Source organism: Candida albicans, chromosome 3 (genome assembly GCF_000182965.3).
Source record: "Candida albicans SC5314 chromosome 3, complete sequence".
NCBI lineage: Eukaryota > Fungi > Ascomycota > Pichiomycetes > Serinales > Debaryomycetaceae > Candida > Candida albicans.
Window position 1 is genome coordinate 1246717 of NC_032091.1, and position 15781 is coordinate 1262497.

A 15781-nucleotide genomic window follows, 5' to 3' on the forward strand; every position below is an offset into this window, starting at 1 on the left:
GCAAAAGAATTAAAGTAGACAAAAAAGAAAAAGAATGTGTAAAATGCAATACAGTTTTTCTCATCAACACCAAGCATTGTAGACTCTTCTGTAGAATGGCAAAGAAGCAATGTAAGCCTTTTCTTCGGCAACTTCTTGTTTGACCAAGTCCAAGTCCAATTCTCTTCTACCAGTATCGATATCAATATCCTTGGCACAAATGTAGACTTGCCAATTCTTGGTCCAGAGTTTATGACCAACGTAGAAAACAATAACAACAGGAACAGTCAAGTAAGCACTGAAGAAAGCTTCAGCACTTGGGGAAGAATGCAATGGCCACACAGCAATCCAGAATTGTAAACAAAGAACAACAGTGTTCAAAAAAGCACCCCAAATAGCACCAATAACACCAACTTGAGAAGTGAAAACCAATTCACCAGTGTCTCTACCTTGAGCAGCCAATGCTCTTCTGAATCTAATCAAACAAACATTAATTGATCCCCAAGTGAAAATAGAAGACAAACCAGACAAGGCCAACAACCAATTGAAAACTTCACCTTGTTTATCGGATGCAGCAAGGAAACATAATAAACCAACAAGCAATTGGGCAATAATACCAACTAACGGTCTACCTTGTTTATCAATGTAACCAAATATTTTTGGAGCTTGGTTGGAAGCAGCCAAAGCAGCCAAAGTTCTTGAGGAACCATAGACAGAGGAGTTACCAACAGATAAGACAGCAATCATAATAACAACATTCATAACTGATGGTAAACCTTTAATACCAGCATTTCTAATTGAAATGACGAATGGAGAAGCAGAAGCATCAGCAGAAGAACTACCCAATAATCTTTCATCATTCCATGGAACCAATAACCCAACTAAAGTCAAACAGATGACATAGAATAAAGTGATTCTCCAGAAAACTTGCTTACAAGCTTTTGGTAATGATTTTCTTGGGTTTTCGGTTTCAGCAGCAGCCAATCCACACAATTCAGTACCAGCGAAAGCAAAGGCAGCATTCACAAACACCGTTATGACACCTTTAGCACCATTAGGGAATGGAGCACCTTCAATATACCAGTTTTTACCTCCAATATAACCACCTTGTGGACCACCACCAGCACACAATACAATACCCAAAATAATGAAACCCAAAACAGCCAAAACTTTAACGGCACTAAATATAAATTCAGCTTCACCGTAACCACGGACACCAAAAAAGTTAATAGCAACAATCAAAACATAGAAAATAACCACGAACGCCGCCAGGTTTGTTTTGGCATCCCAATATTTCACCGTCATTGCTGCAGCAACCAATTCCAAGGGCAACACCACTAGCCATTGCATAGCATAATTCCAAGCCATGGCAAACCCCCAACTTGGATCAATAAAACGACTATTATAAGTAACAAAAGCACCAGATACAGGGAAAGTAACAGCCAATTCCCCAAGGGACATAACTGTACAATAAATCATAGTTCCAATAAGTATATAAGCAATCAAAAGCCCAGCTGGACCCCCAGTATGTAAAGAAGAACCCGAACCAACGAAAAGACCAGTACCAATACTACCACCAATAGCAATCATTTGTAAATGTCTATTTTTCAATGAACGAGTCAATGGGGAGTTTGCAGTCATAATGGCAATTTTTTCTGCTTCTGACAAGTTAGGATCAATACCTAATTCTTCAGCATCAGCACGTCTGAAACCATCAATGAATTTGGCAAACCCTTTCTTTGGTGGGGCGTTATCTTGTTTGTCAAAGGCATCAATATAAATTCCACCGTCTTTTTCGGTGGATCCAGCAGCATCTGTGGACCTAATGTAATCTAATTCCTTTTCTGGCATTGTTAATTAATTTGGACAAAAGGGAAGAAAAAGAAGAAAAATATAAATCAAATTGAATAAACAAATGGAAAATCCTTTTTCTATTTCTTTTTTATTAGAAAATGAATTTAGAGATTTGGGGATTGTTGTTGAGTTTATATATAAACGGCTTAAGTCAATAAAGTATCAATAGAAAACTGTCTCTTGATTAATATTGTACTGCATACAATGCTATAGCTTATCAGAATAATGGTTTTGTGTCCTCAGTGGATTAATTTGTGGGAAATAACACAAAACCAATAAGAAAAAAGACTTGGAAAAATCAAAACTTGTAAAAACGCCGTAAGCTTTTTTCTTTTTCTTCTCAAACACGATATAAAAGATACACATATACATCAACTATCTATTTATTACTATTGATAACAACTTTTAGGTCTTTTTTAAGGTCTAATTTATTATATAATCACACAAAAAACAATCATACCCTTTACTGTTTTGGGATAATTTTTTTGTTCTACATACGGATACGATACCATCGGAGGTTACGAGTTTTGTTGAAAGAGTGGCTACTAACAAAAGATTATAAAATTAGAATTTGACTAGAGTGATGATCGCCCACTTTATTTCATTTCCAACCGTAAACAATAAATGAGTTGTTTAAGTGTTTGTCCAATTGTCTAATACTTGTAAAAAGAGATACTATATTCCTCGGCAGAATCTGTTAAGTGACGAAAGAGACCACCACTTTTGTTTGTTGTTCCGACAGTGTCTAAACCTAGGCAATGACGGAACACCAATAATAATCCACAGAGATAATTTATCTGACCATTTTTGAATAATAGCGTGACAATATAAACTAAATAAGAACGTGCTTGCCACTATCAAACCACTTTATCAGCACAAGCAAGCTCAGCTGAGGATAAAGAAAGTCATAAAAATCATCTGTCGTTAAAGGGATGACATTTAGTAGATGTGGGTCTGTTTAAACACCAACAAGCAGATACGTGATATGGCATTTATACACGAAGAGGATATCTAAATCAAAATCAGCAAATTGATAAACGTTTCTGTTGACCGAAGATGCAAGACATAAACAATTCTCGATATTTGCGTTGCAGCATTAACAAACAATACCATGAACTATCTTATCTAAATTAGATCTTTAGTTTTTTTAAAAATGCCGCAACAACCAATCTTAACAGTATAATATCGTCTGTGGCCACAGCAGATTCAATAAGTTTGTGTTTCGTACCATATTTACGATCAATTGTTGAAGATTTTTTTTTTTTCACTTGTACCTTATCTTTGTTGAAAAGTATTGATAAGAGTTCAACGGGTTCAAATACTCGTTTGAGTCCGCAGCCGAAACAACAGACCGAACGTTGCTTAGATTTTCGTATAATAGATTCACCTTTATTTTAGGATTTCCCATTCTCCAAAGGAGTGGATACAATTTGGTTGTTTTATTGCTAATTGACAATCCTCAAAAGTATTACCCCATTTGCCACAGGTACTTTATTAAGTAATGAAATAAATGACCCCAGATTTTCGATTACCACATCCCTTCCTCTCATCTATTGGGTGTACCCGATGCAGGCGTATATTTTTTTTTGTCAAAACGCCGTCCGACCACAAAATGTCCGCCCGCTCCCAAGGTACAACATAATATTCTTTTTTTTTTCTACCCCACAAACACGTCAATAAATTATTGCAATAGTACGAAGTCTAGGTTCATTTTTGTTGTTCATTTGATAATGAAGAATCAAGAGATTTGTTATGAGAAGGTTATATAGACTACTCAGCGTATTCTTCTCCTTACCCTCAAACATTTTCTAAATTCAAGTGGTAGAATAAGCAAAAGAGATTTCATGTGGAAAACAAATTCCATCCACCTAGCCAAGACTAAGTTTTCCGAACTAATTCTTGGCAGAGGCTAGTGAATGCCAGTTCATTGCTATCTCTAGTGTCTCTTTTAGAACGTTTACTAATGTATATTTATCTATTTCAGGGCAAAATTCTTAAAAAATTTGTTAAAAGAGTTTGTAAAAATAATCTATTGGGCTACTCTAGACCAGTTTTTAAAACTTTCATCACCATATTGAATAGCCTTTATCCAATCATTGATCTTCAAAGCTATTTCTCCGGAACTACCAGCAGAAACTGGAACCTTAATTTGTTCGCCTTGGAATTCAATGTTGTCAATTGGTGAAACAATAGCAGCGGTACCAGTACCGAAAGCTTCAACTAATTCACCTTTAGCAGCTCTTTCTTTAACTTCATGAATAGTCAATTTTCTTTCATTGACAGTCCAATCACTTGGTAATTTGCTTTTAGCCAATTCTAAAGTAGAATCACGAGTGACACCTGGCAAGATCATACCATCCAATGGCGGAGTCACCAATTCTTTAGTGCCATCGGCATTCTTGAATGCAAAAAAAACATTCATAGCACCCACTTCAGTAATATAACCTTCTTCACCAAATAACCACAAATTTTGGGAATGACCTCTCTTGGCAGCTTCCATTTGTGGTTCAATACAAGACACATAGTTTGCACCCAATTTATAAGAACCAACACCTTTTGGCCAAGCTCTTACGGCGTAATCTGTGGCTTCCAAAGACACTGGTTTGAAACCACCACTGAAATATGGACCAACAGGTGAAGCAATAAGATATAATAATGCTTTAGTTGGTGCACTGACACCTAACCCAATTGAAGTACCAATTAAAGTTGGTCTCAAGTAAAGTGAATATCCGTAACCAGTTGGAACAAATCTTTCTTCAATCAACAAAAATTGATCAACTAATTTGATAAATTCTTCACCATCAAATGTAGGTAATGCAGCTCTTTTAGCTGATCTATTCATTCTTTCCATATTTTTGTCTGGTCTAAAAGTTCTGATTTTACCATTGCTATCACGGTATGCCTTTAAACCTTCAAATAACTCAAAAGAATAATGTAAAACACAGGTGGCTGGATCAAGGGAAAAGTTGTGGTATGGTTTAATAGTTGGAACACCCCATCCTTTTTCAGCAGTCCATTCAACTTCTAAGATATGGTCAGTGAATGATTTACCGAAAACCAATTCTTCTTTTGGTAATGGTTCACTTGGTTTGGTAGTTTTAGTGATTTCCAATTTACTGGCGTCTAATGGAGCTGACATTTGTATTAACGATTGTTGATTATTATATTAAAATGACCAAAAAGAAAGTGTTTTAATAGATCACTGAAAACAAAAAAAAAATTTATCAAACACAATATAATTCAAGAGTGATCGGTTATGTTGAGTGAAATTTATATTTTTCAAGAACCCGAAAATTTTTTCTCCCTGTTTCTTTTTTGCCTTTTTTCTATGACTCAAATTAAACCGAGAATCAAGGAACGTTAAAATACACTAGAAATATAAGAGATAAATTAGAAAGCTATTCTTTGTAATAGAGATGGAGATAAAGATACAAGTGAGTCAGAAACAGTACACCGGTACCGGCATCTTATTACTCACAGTTTGCATTGCCAATCAACCGATAAAGCAACATGTTCTAACAATTTTTATGCCGATGGGGAGCAAATTCCGGCTATAGACGCACCACCTGATTGTTCTTACTAATTATGATTATTGACACGACCTTGTAAGGAGTGTAGGATATCAAGTTATAATGATGTTAACTAGTATACTGGGTTGCTCAAATATATGCTAGAAGAATAGCTCCGAATTGGACTCATATATATAAGGTGGAATAGCTTGATTTTGTTTCCAGAGAATTGGGTCATTGTTCCGAAATGAACACAATCTTTTGATATTACATTGTTTTGAGAAACCCCAAAATTGATTCAATTGGTTAGGAGAAAAGTTTTGAATAAATGAACTGAACACCTTCCTTATCAAATAGAACTTACTGGAATGATTTTCACTATTAACGGCTCATAATTTGAGCTTTTAGTCGGTACCCAGTCAAAGTGCACTCACAAATCATTATTATTCTTCAAATTTGAGGTATTTTTATTTTTAATTCCGTTTTGGGAAGTATTTGCAGCAAACGTTTTCAAAATGACAGAATGCAAACAATACTTGCAATACTTTTTGGTTGTCTATTTACTTGTATTTCCGATTATGATTAGTGGAGAAAAATGTCAAAAATATTGAAACTTCCGAAATTGCTGCAAAATATCAAACAATTAATAGTGGGTACGTAACGATTTTCTCCACTTTTAACGAGGGGATAAGAAGAATTGAGTTAAAACTGATTGACAGCTACTTGTCAATGTGTCAATAAAGGATTGTCTTTCATTTTTGAAAGAAGAAATATGTCAGTACCCCCTAAGAAATAACAATGAGACTGTGTTACCAAATACAATACTTGGATACCCCATTTTCATCCCTTGAAGATAATACACGGCTATAAAAGGCCAACCATCTATCCATATAGATACCAGCTTTAATTACCACTACAAATCCAACAAAATTAATCAAATGTCTTCTTTAGAATCAATATCTTCTGAATTAAAAGCTGTACCAATAGCCGATGAAATTGAAAATGTGGTATTACCTTACAAAACATGCACAATAACTGGTGAAGGCAACGAGTTTGTTGTTATTGGTGACCACAAATATTATCGCCACGAATTGATGCAAGCATTTGGAGGTACGTTCAATCCAGGTCTTGCACCTTATCCCAAACATAGTTTTGGAAACCCTGCTGCTATTGGTTTAGTTTCAACGGGAATGAATATTTTAATTTTTGGATTATTCTTTGCCCATGCAATGGGTATTCATATTCCAAATGCTGGAATTGGGTTATGTATGTTTATGGGAGGGTTGGTAGAAATATTAGCTGGTATTTGGGGGTTCTTTGTTGGTTCTCAAGTAGGAACTTTTGTTTTAACTGTATTTACTTCGTATGGTGCATTTTGGTTAAGCTTTGGAGCTATCTTTATTCCTTCATTTGGTATTATACAAGCATACGAAGAAGACCCTGAACAGTTGAATCATGCTATAGGATTAATGTTGATTGGGTGGGCAATATTTACCACCATGTTGCTTATGTGTGTTGTGAAGTCCACTTTATCGTTCTTTTGGGCATTGCTCACATATGACTTAACCATTATTCTCTTTGCAGCGGGGTTCTTATCAGATAATGACAAAGTAAAAGTGGCTGGTGGGATTATGGGAGTCATTAATGCTTTTGCTGATTGGTTTGAAGCTTTTGCTGGGGTAGCTAATAGACAAAACTCTTACATGGTTCCCAGAGAAATTCCTTTACCAGATCTCTCAGTCTGGCTTAAACGTAAAAAAGCTGTCAGCAAAACATCAAATTAACTCAAAAACGGAACCCGGCTACAATAACCCTAAAGATTCAGTATTGTGTACTTTCTGTACTTTCAAGTTGCAGTTGCGGTCATCCTCGTTGCAATTTGTAAGATTTATCTTTGTGTGTTTAAATATCTCATCTCTTGCTCTGACCCTTCTTCTTTCTTTCTTTCTTTCTTTCCATACAGTTAAGTTTATAATTGTCTAGTATAAATACTGTATTACTCAAGAACAATTTTGCATAACTTTAGTATATAGCCGTTATTAAAGTATACCAATAAGCTGTATATTGTCTTATTCATAATAATGACGCAACAGTAATTTACTCGTATTAAAGAAAAGAAATATTTTCTATCAAGCCAAAAAAGAAAAAAATGAAACATCCATTTAATTTGATTTTGTGTAATATTTATTATTATAAAAATAGAGTTGACCAGAAAAAACTGCAATTACCTGACGACGACGACGACATCAACTGTTCAAACAAAGTTAGTTATGACGGGTTAAAGTTACCATAATTAAAAGTAAAATGGTAACAAAGTAATTTGAATCACAAAGTATATTCAAAATAAGAAATTTTCTTTCTTTCATGTTTTTATTTTTATTTTTGGATGAAGGATGAAGAAGTACTGATAAAATCAAATAAATAACTATAACCAGAATCCAATCTCTTTTTTAAATTCCAAATCAATTAATACTCTATATCAATGGGTTTGTTATCAATACCGTATCAGTCGAAATCAAAACTATGGATAGCCATTTTTTTAGTGGTATGGAGTTTGATATCTATGCATTTTATTTGGCAATCACAAGCCAATTCTGGATTAATACTAAAAAATGAATTATCACTGACATCAAGTATCCCCCATGAGTTTGAAATGTTAATAGACACAAATTATCCCAAGTTTAAACCTACTCTGGGTCATTCAGGCTCACAAACGTATCTGAATCTTTTCAAAAACCAAGATCGTAACGCAGCCATATTCACCATCTTGAAAAATTTTGATTTGGAACAACGATGCCAACTATATTTCAAAAATGTCAAAAATGATAAATTAATTGTTGATCCTGATCATGATTTTAAGTTTGATAGATTTGATTATTTGAATTGGGATGAATATAGAGATGAATCCATTAAGAGGTTGAAAGGTGATAATGATGAATTTGTTGCAACCAGTAGTGATTTGGATACCATAAAGAAAAACTTTGATAAAGCAAAATCTAGAATAGCCTCAGACTTACAATTATTACATGACTATTTCTCACACATAAAAATTTACAACCAATGTTATATTGACAGAAATACGTCATTTATCAAGAAACAACATGAATTAATTGATGGATTGAATTGGAAAACTTCATTTAAAAGGTCAAGTTTTCTATCAGGGAAACAAATAGTCACAGAGCAGCAAATGTACCCATGGTTATCACAAAAATCACCTGAATATAATTGTTTGGCAACTGGTCAAACTACCAAATTTGCAGCAAACAAAAACTCATTTTTAAATACCTTAAAGAACAATCTTAATGGCAAGGGGATAGTAATGACAATTGCTGATGCCCATATAGACTATTGTATAAGACTTATTCATTTGTTAAGATACCTTAAAAACACACTTCCAATTCAAATCATCTACACCAGCAATGACTTATCAGCTGAATCCAAATCCCAGCTTCACCAAGCAAGTGTATCAGATTTTGACGGGTTACCACAGCAAAACATAACTTTAGTTAATGTCACACCAGCCATAAAACCACAGTATTTGCATAAATTTAATGAGTTTGGGAATAAAATTTTGGCCATCTTGTTTAATACATTTGAAGAAATGATTTTCATTGATGCTGATGCAATTTTGATTGAAAACCCAGAAAAGTTTTTCCAATTAACCAAATATAAAAATTCTGGAGCACTATTCTTTAGAGATCGAAACACATCCGAATATCGACCAGATCATGACATAGAAATGTTCTTAAAACTAATGAACAGTCAATATGATGAAATAATATTTGGGTTACTCCAAATTACCGAAAAAACCATGTCTATCCCTTTATTTGATAGGAAAATAAGTCATGTTATGGAAAGTGGATTAGTGTTGCTCAATAGGAAAGTCCATTTTTCTCAACCACTTATCATGGCAAATATGAATTTTTTTGAACCAATACGTGAAAGAGTTTATGGTGATAAGGAAATGTTTTGGTTATCATTATCAATTATTGGTGATGAAAATTATCAATTTAATAGTCATCCAGCAGCAGCTATTGGTCAATTAACAACTTATCAAGAAAGAGTAAAAACATTTGAAAACCCACCGTCATCCTTTAAATCCCAAGAAATATGTGCCAATCATCCTGCTCATATAAGTGATGAAGATAATCATACATTACTTTGGTTCAATTCGGGATTTCAATTTTGTAATCAATTGGAGAAAGTGAATTATGAAGATGAGTTTTCTCACAAAGAAAGATATTCTCAGTTTGACACGATCGATAAATTTAAAACGTTTTGGCAAAGTTCTTTGGTTATTGAAAGTGCAATTATCCCACCGGAAAACACAAATAGTAATGGAGGGGATGGCTACGAACCTTCTGTTTCTTGGAAACATATGGAACCATATTGTGCAGGGTATACGTGGTGTGCATACAGTTCAATAGGAAATGGAGATCAGGCCAATGATAGAGGGTTAGTAATTAATTATTCACCAGAGGAAATAGAACATTTTAAAAAGCTTGGGGAGATATGGATGAGGGGATATAATTATTTATAGAGCTAACAGGAAAAACTAAAAAATGTTCAGAGTGTACATTTATAGAGACGCAATACAATTTATGTATTTGAGAGTAGGGCACCTCTAATTTGATATTAGTTTGTTAGGGCACTCGGTATACATGAAATAAGTCTGTAGTGAGACCGCTCAATTCACCAATGACAGAATTCACTATGCCATTGTTTGCACTGCAACATTAGGTACAACTCTTTCAAGTGTACTGAGCCAGTAAGTTTCAAAAGTAGGATCATATCATTGTCGGCATATTTCCGAAAGAAATTAGAGGGGTTTGAGGGGGTATATATTTTACGGTATTTCCGAGTATATCACAACCATTAAATAAGAGTGCACATGGTAGCATTACATTTCCGTTATTTCTCTCTCTAACATACTTTAATACGAGGGGGCGGGGGGCGAAGAGTTAAGGAAATCTAATTAAATCGAATATACGAATTTAGTTTGAACATTCCAACAATAAAGATTTCATAACAGAAGATGGTATACCCCAGACAAAATTCAGTTACGAGCTTCTATACAATGGATGAACAGCCTTATTGTTCCCCATTTTTTTTTTTCACAGATCTTCTAATGAATTCTACAAACCTTCGCCGGGGTGTATAAATACCCAGCAATCTACCGATAATAAAAGACCCTATTTCCCTATTACCCAAATTTTATTAAAAGCCAAGTTAACAAAACATACAAAACAATGTCTTCATCTGCATCAATTACATCCGATATTAAAGCTCTTGAAGCTAGTAGTGAAATCGAAAATGTTGAACCATATAAAACGTGTACGATAACTGGTGATGGTAATGAATTTGTTGTTATTGGTGATCATAAATATTATCGACATGAATTAATGCAAGCATTTGGAGGTACTTTCAATCCTGGTCTTGCACCATATCCTAAACATAGTTATGGTAATCCTGCTGCTATTGGATTAGTTGCCACAAGTATGAATATTTTCATATTAGGGTTATTTTTTGCTCATGCTATGGGGATTCATGTCCCTAATGTTGCTGTTGGGTTATTTGTATTCATGGGAGGAGTAGTTCAATTTTTAGCTGGAATATGGGGATTTTTCATTGGGTCACAAGTAGGAACATTTATTTTTATTGTTTTCACATCGTATGGTGCATTTTGGTTAAGTTTTGGAGCAATTTTTATTCCTGCTTTTGGTATTGGTGAAGCATATGCTGAACATCCCGAACAATTAAATCAAGGTATTGGGTTAATGTCAGTAGGTTGGGCAATATTCACTACCATGTTAGTGTTGTGCGTTATGAAATCTACGTTGTCATTCTTCTGGGCTTTATTTACATTAGATTTAACTATTATTCTTTTAGCGGCTGGCTTTTTATTAGATAGTGATAAGGTCAAAATAGCTGGTGGGATTATGGGAGTTATTAACACATTTGCAGGTTGGTTTGAAGCTTTCGCTGGTGTGGCCAACACACATAATTCATATTTGGTTCCCAAAGAAATTCCCTTACCAGATCTTTCACTTTGGTTTAAACGTAAAAAGTCGGAAAATCAACCATCAGAGTAGAGTATAACGTTATATTTTTGTTTGTAACTTGTTCTGGAAACATTTTTTATAAGCCACAAATGTATTAAATATTAATTTATCGCCCCCCCCCCCTCTCCCCCCCTTATTTCATTGAAATGACAAGGATTAGGGTACTGCTTTTTTAAGCCACCCAATAAATTAACTTTATGGGAATCAATTATGATTATGTGAAGGTTGATGATCGAACTTTCCTATTTGGTCTCTCCAACCTACAGTATTGGCTGAAATTGTATAATCGTTATCGTAAAAATTACCTGAATTAGCTAGATCCCCACATTTTAGACATGTATACAACTACCTTGTTCACCAATGATTACTGTTTTAGTGTAAGTTTTTTTTTTTTGGACTCTTTCAGTAATGTTTTGGAATAGTAATATAAACGCAATTTAGCGAATAACAAATTTGGATACATGGGTGTTATTGGTGTTTTTGTTGTTCCATAAATGGCTATTTGTGGTACATGCATATGTTACACAAAATCGAGGAGCTGATAAAAAAAAAACTTTCCTAATTGAGTTATCAATTTGCAAAATCAACCTCCTACCCAAAAAAAGGTTTTCCAGATATGTTTCCCTTTTGACATATTAGGAAACAAAAGTTAATAATGTTCCCACTTGACACAAGAGTAGATCTTTACATTGATTGATATATAAATAATTGATATTTCTCTGTTCAAACAACACACAACTTTTACTAACAATATAACCTTAATTCTATTTTTTTATTTTCTTCGCAATAAGCAATCACCAACAACTTACATAAAAACATTGATATTATGACTATGGATACACCAAACCACCAACTTGAAGATAGATTCATTTTACACTGGCTCGATGATTCACGTTCTCATAGAATACTTTGGATATTAGATCTTCTTAATCTTGATTATGAAGTGAAAATATATTTAAGACATCCAGAAACTTGGCGTGGTCCATTACAATTATTTGATGCTCATCAATTAGGTAAAGCACCAGTATTGGAAGTTATTTTTGGAGATGGAAGACCACCAATTAAAATATCTGAGCTGGGATTTATAATTCAATATTTATTAAGATACTATGATTGCCAAAATATTTTATACCCTGCCAATCTTGATCAACAATTGGAAGTTGATTATTATTTACATTATTCTGAAGGGTCATTACAACATATACAAATGGCATTATTAATTAATTCTTCAGCTAAACATATTGCCCCGTTTGCCACGAAATCAGTAGTGAAATTAGTGACTAAAGCAATAAATAATGGTTATTATAAACATGAATGGTTTTTGAATATGAAATATTTAGAAGATCGATTAGAACAAAATGGAACTGGGTTTTTCGTTGGTGACAAATTAAGTGGAGCTGATGTTATTTTAAGTTTCCCAATCTATGAAAATGTTTTCGATAATCTTGAAGGAACTAAAGAAATATTGGGTGATAAAGTCAATATTAAAAAAATGTTCCCCAATTTATTTAATTGGAGTCGAATGATTAAAAATAATTTAAGTTATAAAAAAATTACTGAATTAATGAATGAAGAAGTTGAAGATTTGATTGCATTGAATCCTCGATTTGATTATGGCAGAGAAAAATAAAGTCAAACCTCTGCTTATGTTATACCCCCCCCTCTCATGATTGTCTTTTATATTTGTATTAGTAATGTTTTTAATAAATGAAATTTATTACAACCACTTTATCTATGTAGATGTCTTATTTCCTCTTGTTGGTGTCCACAACTGTGTGAATTCTGCATTTATACACCTTACGAACGGAAAGAAAAAAGGATCCTCCAATTCAAAGATTGATTTCTCAATTGTGGCTGCAACTTAATTCATCACTTAACTGTTATCAAACTTCACCTATTGTGGCACACTCTTAATTAATCTTGCATAATTATTTCCTTCTCCTCCTCCCCCCCCTTATTTTTATTTGATTTGATTAATAAGCAAGAAAGAAAAGTCAGAATCGGTTTTATAAATATAGCTATCGTTCATCTTTGAAAAATTCTGACAACTATTTTATTTTTTTTAATTCTCTTTTAACAACTTCAAATTAATCAAAAAATATGGCACCAACGGCAGTGACTCAAGAACCACAAGAATTACAAGAAACAATCAAAAAATTAGCTTCTTTAAACCCAATTGGTCATTCCAATAATAAATCAGCAGTTATTACTGGATTTGATCCTAATTGGGGTGAAAAATTGCCTGAAACCACGAAACAAAGATTTACCAAATATGGTATTGATATTTCTCAAGGATATCCTTATATTCCACAAAATACTAAAATCCCAAAATTTTTAGATGAAGCTTATGCTATTAGAGATGAAGAATATCCTTATATTGAAAGAGGTACAAATGCTGACCCGGAAAAAAAACTGTTATTTGAAGCTGCTGAAGATATCATTCATTTAACTCCTTATATTGGTACAGAAATTGTTGGATTACAATTGAGTGAATTAACTGATAAACAAAAGGATGAATTGGCATTATTGATTGCTGAAAGAGTAGTAGTTTTTTTCAAAGATCAAGATTTATCACCACAAAAACAACTTGAATTAGGTCATTATTGGGGTCAAGTTGAAGTTCATCCTCAAGCCGCAAGAGTTGGCCCTGAATTTGATGGGGTTACGGTTATTTGGCAACATTATGCTAAAGAAAGAAGATCAATCAATTTGACTTTTAAACAATCTAAAAAGGGGAATTCGGTTTGGCATAGTGATTTAGTTCATGAAAAACAAACTGCTGGTATTACTCATTTACATCTTGATGCTATCCCGGGAATTGGTGGTGAAACTTTATGGAGCTCTACTTATGGTGCTTATGATAAATTATCTCCGGGTTTGCAAAGATTCTTAGATGGTAAAACTGCCATTTATAGATCTGCTCATCAATATTTGGATAGAAATGATCCTTTGAAAGGTCCTAAATATGTTGAAAGAGAACATCCAATAGTTAGAACTCATCCGGTAACTGGTTGGAAGTATTTATTTGTTAATCGTGGTATGACAGTTAGAATTGTTGGATTATTACCAGAAGAATCAGATTTGATTTTGAATTATTTATTTTCAATAATTGAAACCAATAGAGATATTCAAGTTAGATGGTCATGGCAAAAGGAATTGGGTAGTGTCAAAAAGAATAACAACCAAGATGAACAACCAAAACAATACCGTGGTGTTAGTGCCTTATGGGATAATAGAATTAGTAACCATAGTGTTGTCCATAGTGAAGAATCAATTATTGGTAGACATGGTACTAGAGTCACTTCATTAGCTGATACTGGTTATTATAATCCAAATTCAAAATCTCAAAGAGAATCTTTGGGTTTGTCTTTGGATTAAGCTATGTTATGCCACTAGCTGTTTATCACAAATTGAAAACACAGCTTAAATAGTTTCTATGAGTAGTTTTATTGATAATTTATAAAATGAATTGATATTATTGAAAGATGATTAAATGTGAATATGTATTCTGTACATTTTTTGGTTAGCTGTGTTGCAAAATTTACTCAAAAAAAAAAAAAAAAAAAATCAGACAACTCAATTTACATTTGAAGTAATAGAATGATTGATACTTGCAATATATCAAATAAAGATGTAAATTAAATATCTATTACAAACATAGCTCAAATCAGTCGTCTTACTTTATATGTCTATTCAACTAAACTTCTATAAAACATCACTTTGATAGAAGATGTTTCAACCCAAAATGTCTGATTCAAGGATCAATAGATTTTACGACAACAAACTTGACATTAATTATAATGAGATCAATTTATGAAACAAGACAAGAACAATTGGCTCTACCGAAGCATAACCTTTTAATACTAGCCAATAGTCGAGTAGAAATTAACACGCCAAACTTTTTGAAACAAAAAAAACACAATTACATTGTGAGTTTCAAATATTAGCCAGTCGGTTAAGTATGAAACAAAAATAAAAAAAAACAATAAAAGCCACCCCTAAGGAAATATTCACCACTACACAATAACCGCGTCAAGAAACTATATATAACCAATTTGTCAATTCTTGCTATACAAAAGATAACAACTACCACCTAGGTGTATATGTTTTTATTTAGGGGGTTGGTTGGGATTTGCAGGTACGACGTAAACAGTAGTTCCCATGGTATTACGATACACCTACCACGGACCCCTAATAACAACTACGTTCAAAAAGAGTAAAAAAAATAATGTGAAAAACCGACGATCAATTGATGATGAGGAGGAGGTGGTGGTGGTGAAAAGTGGGGCACACACTAAATTAACACCCAATACAAAAGAGAAAGATAAAACTATTCGAGGAGGTGGTGGTTTAAATGACCCTTGAAACGAAAAAAGG

The 15781-nt window shown here is 33.5% G+C and overlaps 7 protein-coding genes across 7 annotated transcripts; 5 read left to right on the forward strand and 2 right to left on the reverse strand. All coding sequences in view use genetic code 12, as the record gives it.

Annotated features, from left to right (window-relative positions):
- Positions 1–63: 63 nt before the first annotated feature.
- On the reverse strand, positions 64–1830 carry GAP2 (amino acid permease; the record flags this gene model as incomplete). Its single annotated transcript, XM_709606.1, has 1 exon — positions 64–1830. One exon carries the CDS (start codon positions 1828–1830, stop codon positions 64–66), a length of 1767 nt encoding a protein of 588 aa, XP_714699.1.
- A 2032-nt stretch (positions 1831–3862) lies between these two features.
- On the reverse strand, positions 3863–4972 carry BAT22 (Bat22p; the record flags this gene model as incomplete). Its single annotated transcript, XM_709607.1, has 1 exon — positions 3863–4972. The coding sequence occupies one exon, from the start codon at positions 4970–4972 to the stop codon at positions 3863–3865; it is 1110 nt and encodes a 369-aa protein (XP_714700.1).
- A 1308-nt stretch (positions 4973–6280) lies between these two features.
- Positions 6281–7126, forward strand: ATO6 (Ato6p; the record flags this gene model as incomplete). The annotated part of the gene is made up of 1 exon (XM_709608.1): positions 6281–7126. One exon carries the CDS (start codon positions 6281–6283, stop codon positions 7124–7126), a length of 846 nt encoding a protein of 281 aa, XP_714701.1.
- Positions 7127–7824: 698 nt separating this feature from the next.
- On the forward strand, positions 7825–9882 carry MNN14 (Mnn14p; the record flags this gene model as incomplete). The annotated part of the gene is made up of 1 exon (XM_709609.1): positions 7825–9882. One exon carries the CDS (start codon positions 7825–7827, stop codon positions 9880–9882), a length of 2058 nt encoding a protein of 685 aa, XP_714702.1.
- Positions 9883–10591: 709 nt separating this feature from the next.
- ATO5 (Ato5p) lies at positions 10592–11434 on the forward strand (the record flags this gene model as incomplete). Its single annotated transcript, XM_709610.1, has 1 exon — positions 10592–11434. The coding sequence occupies one exon, from the start codon at positions 10592–10594 to the stop codon at positions 11432–11434; it is 843 nt and encodes a 280-aa protein (XP_714703.1).
- A 796-nt stretch (positions 11435–12230) lies between these two features.
- On the forward strand, positions 12231–13034 carry GTT1 (Gtt1p; the record flags this gene model as incomplete). The annotated part of the gene is made up of 1 exon (XM_709611.1): positions 12231–13034. One exon carries the CDS (start codon positions 12231–12233, stop codon positions 13032–13034), a length of 804 nt encoding a protein of 267 aa, XP_714704.1.
- Positions 13035–13504: 470 nt separating this feature from the next.
- Positions 13505–14782, forward strand: CAALFM_C305640WA (uncharacterized protein; the record flags this gene model as incomplete). The annotated part of the gene is made up of 1 exon (XM_709612.1): positions 13505–14782. One exon carries the CDS (start codon positions 13505–13507, stop codon positions 14780–14782), a length of 1278 nt encoding a protein of 425 aa, XP_714705.1.
- Between the last annotated feature and the right edge of the window lie 999 nt (positions 14783–15781).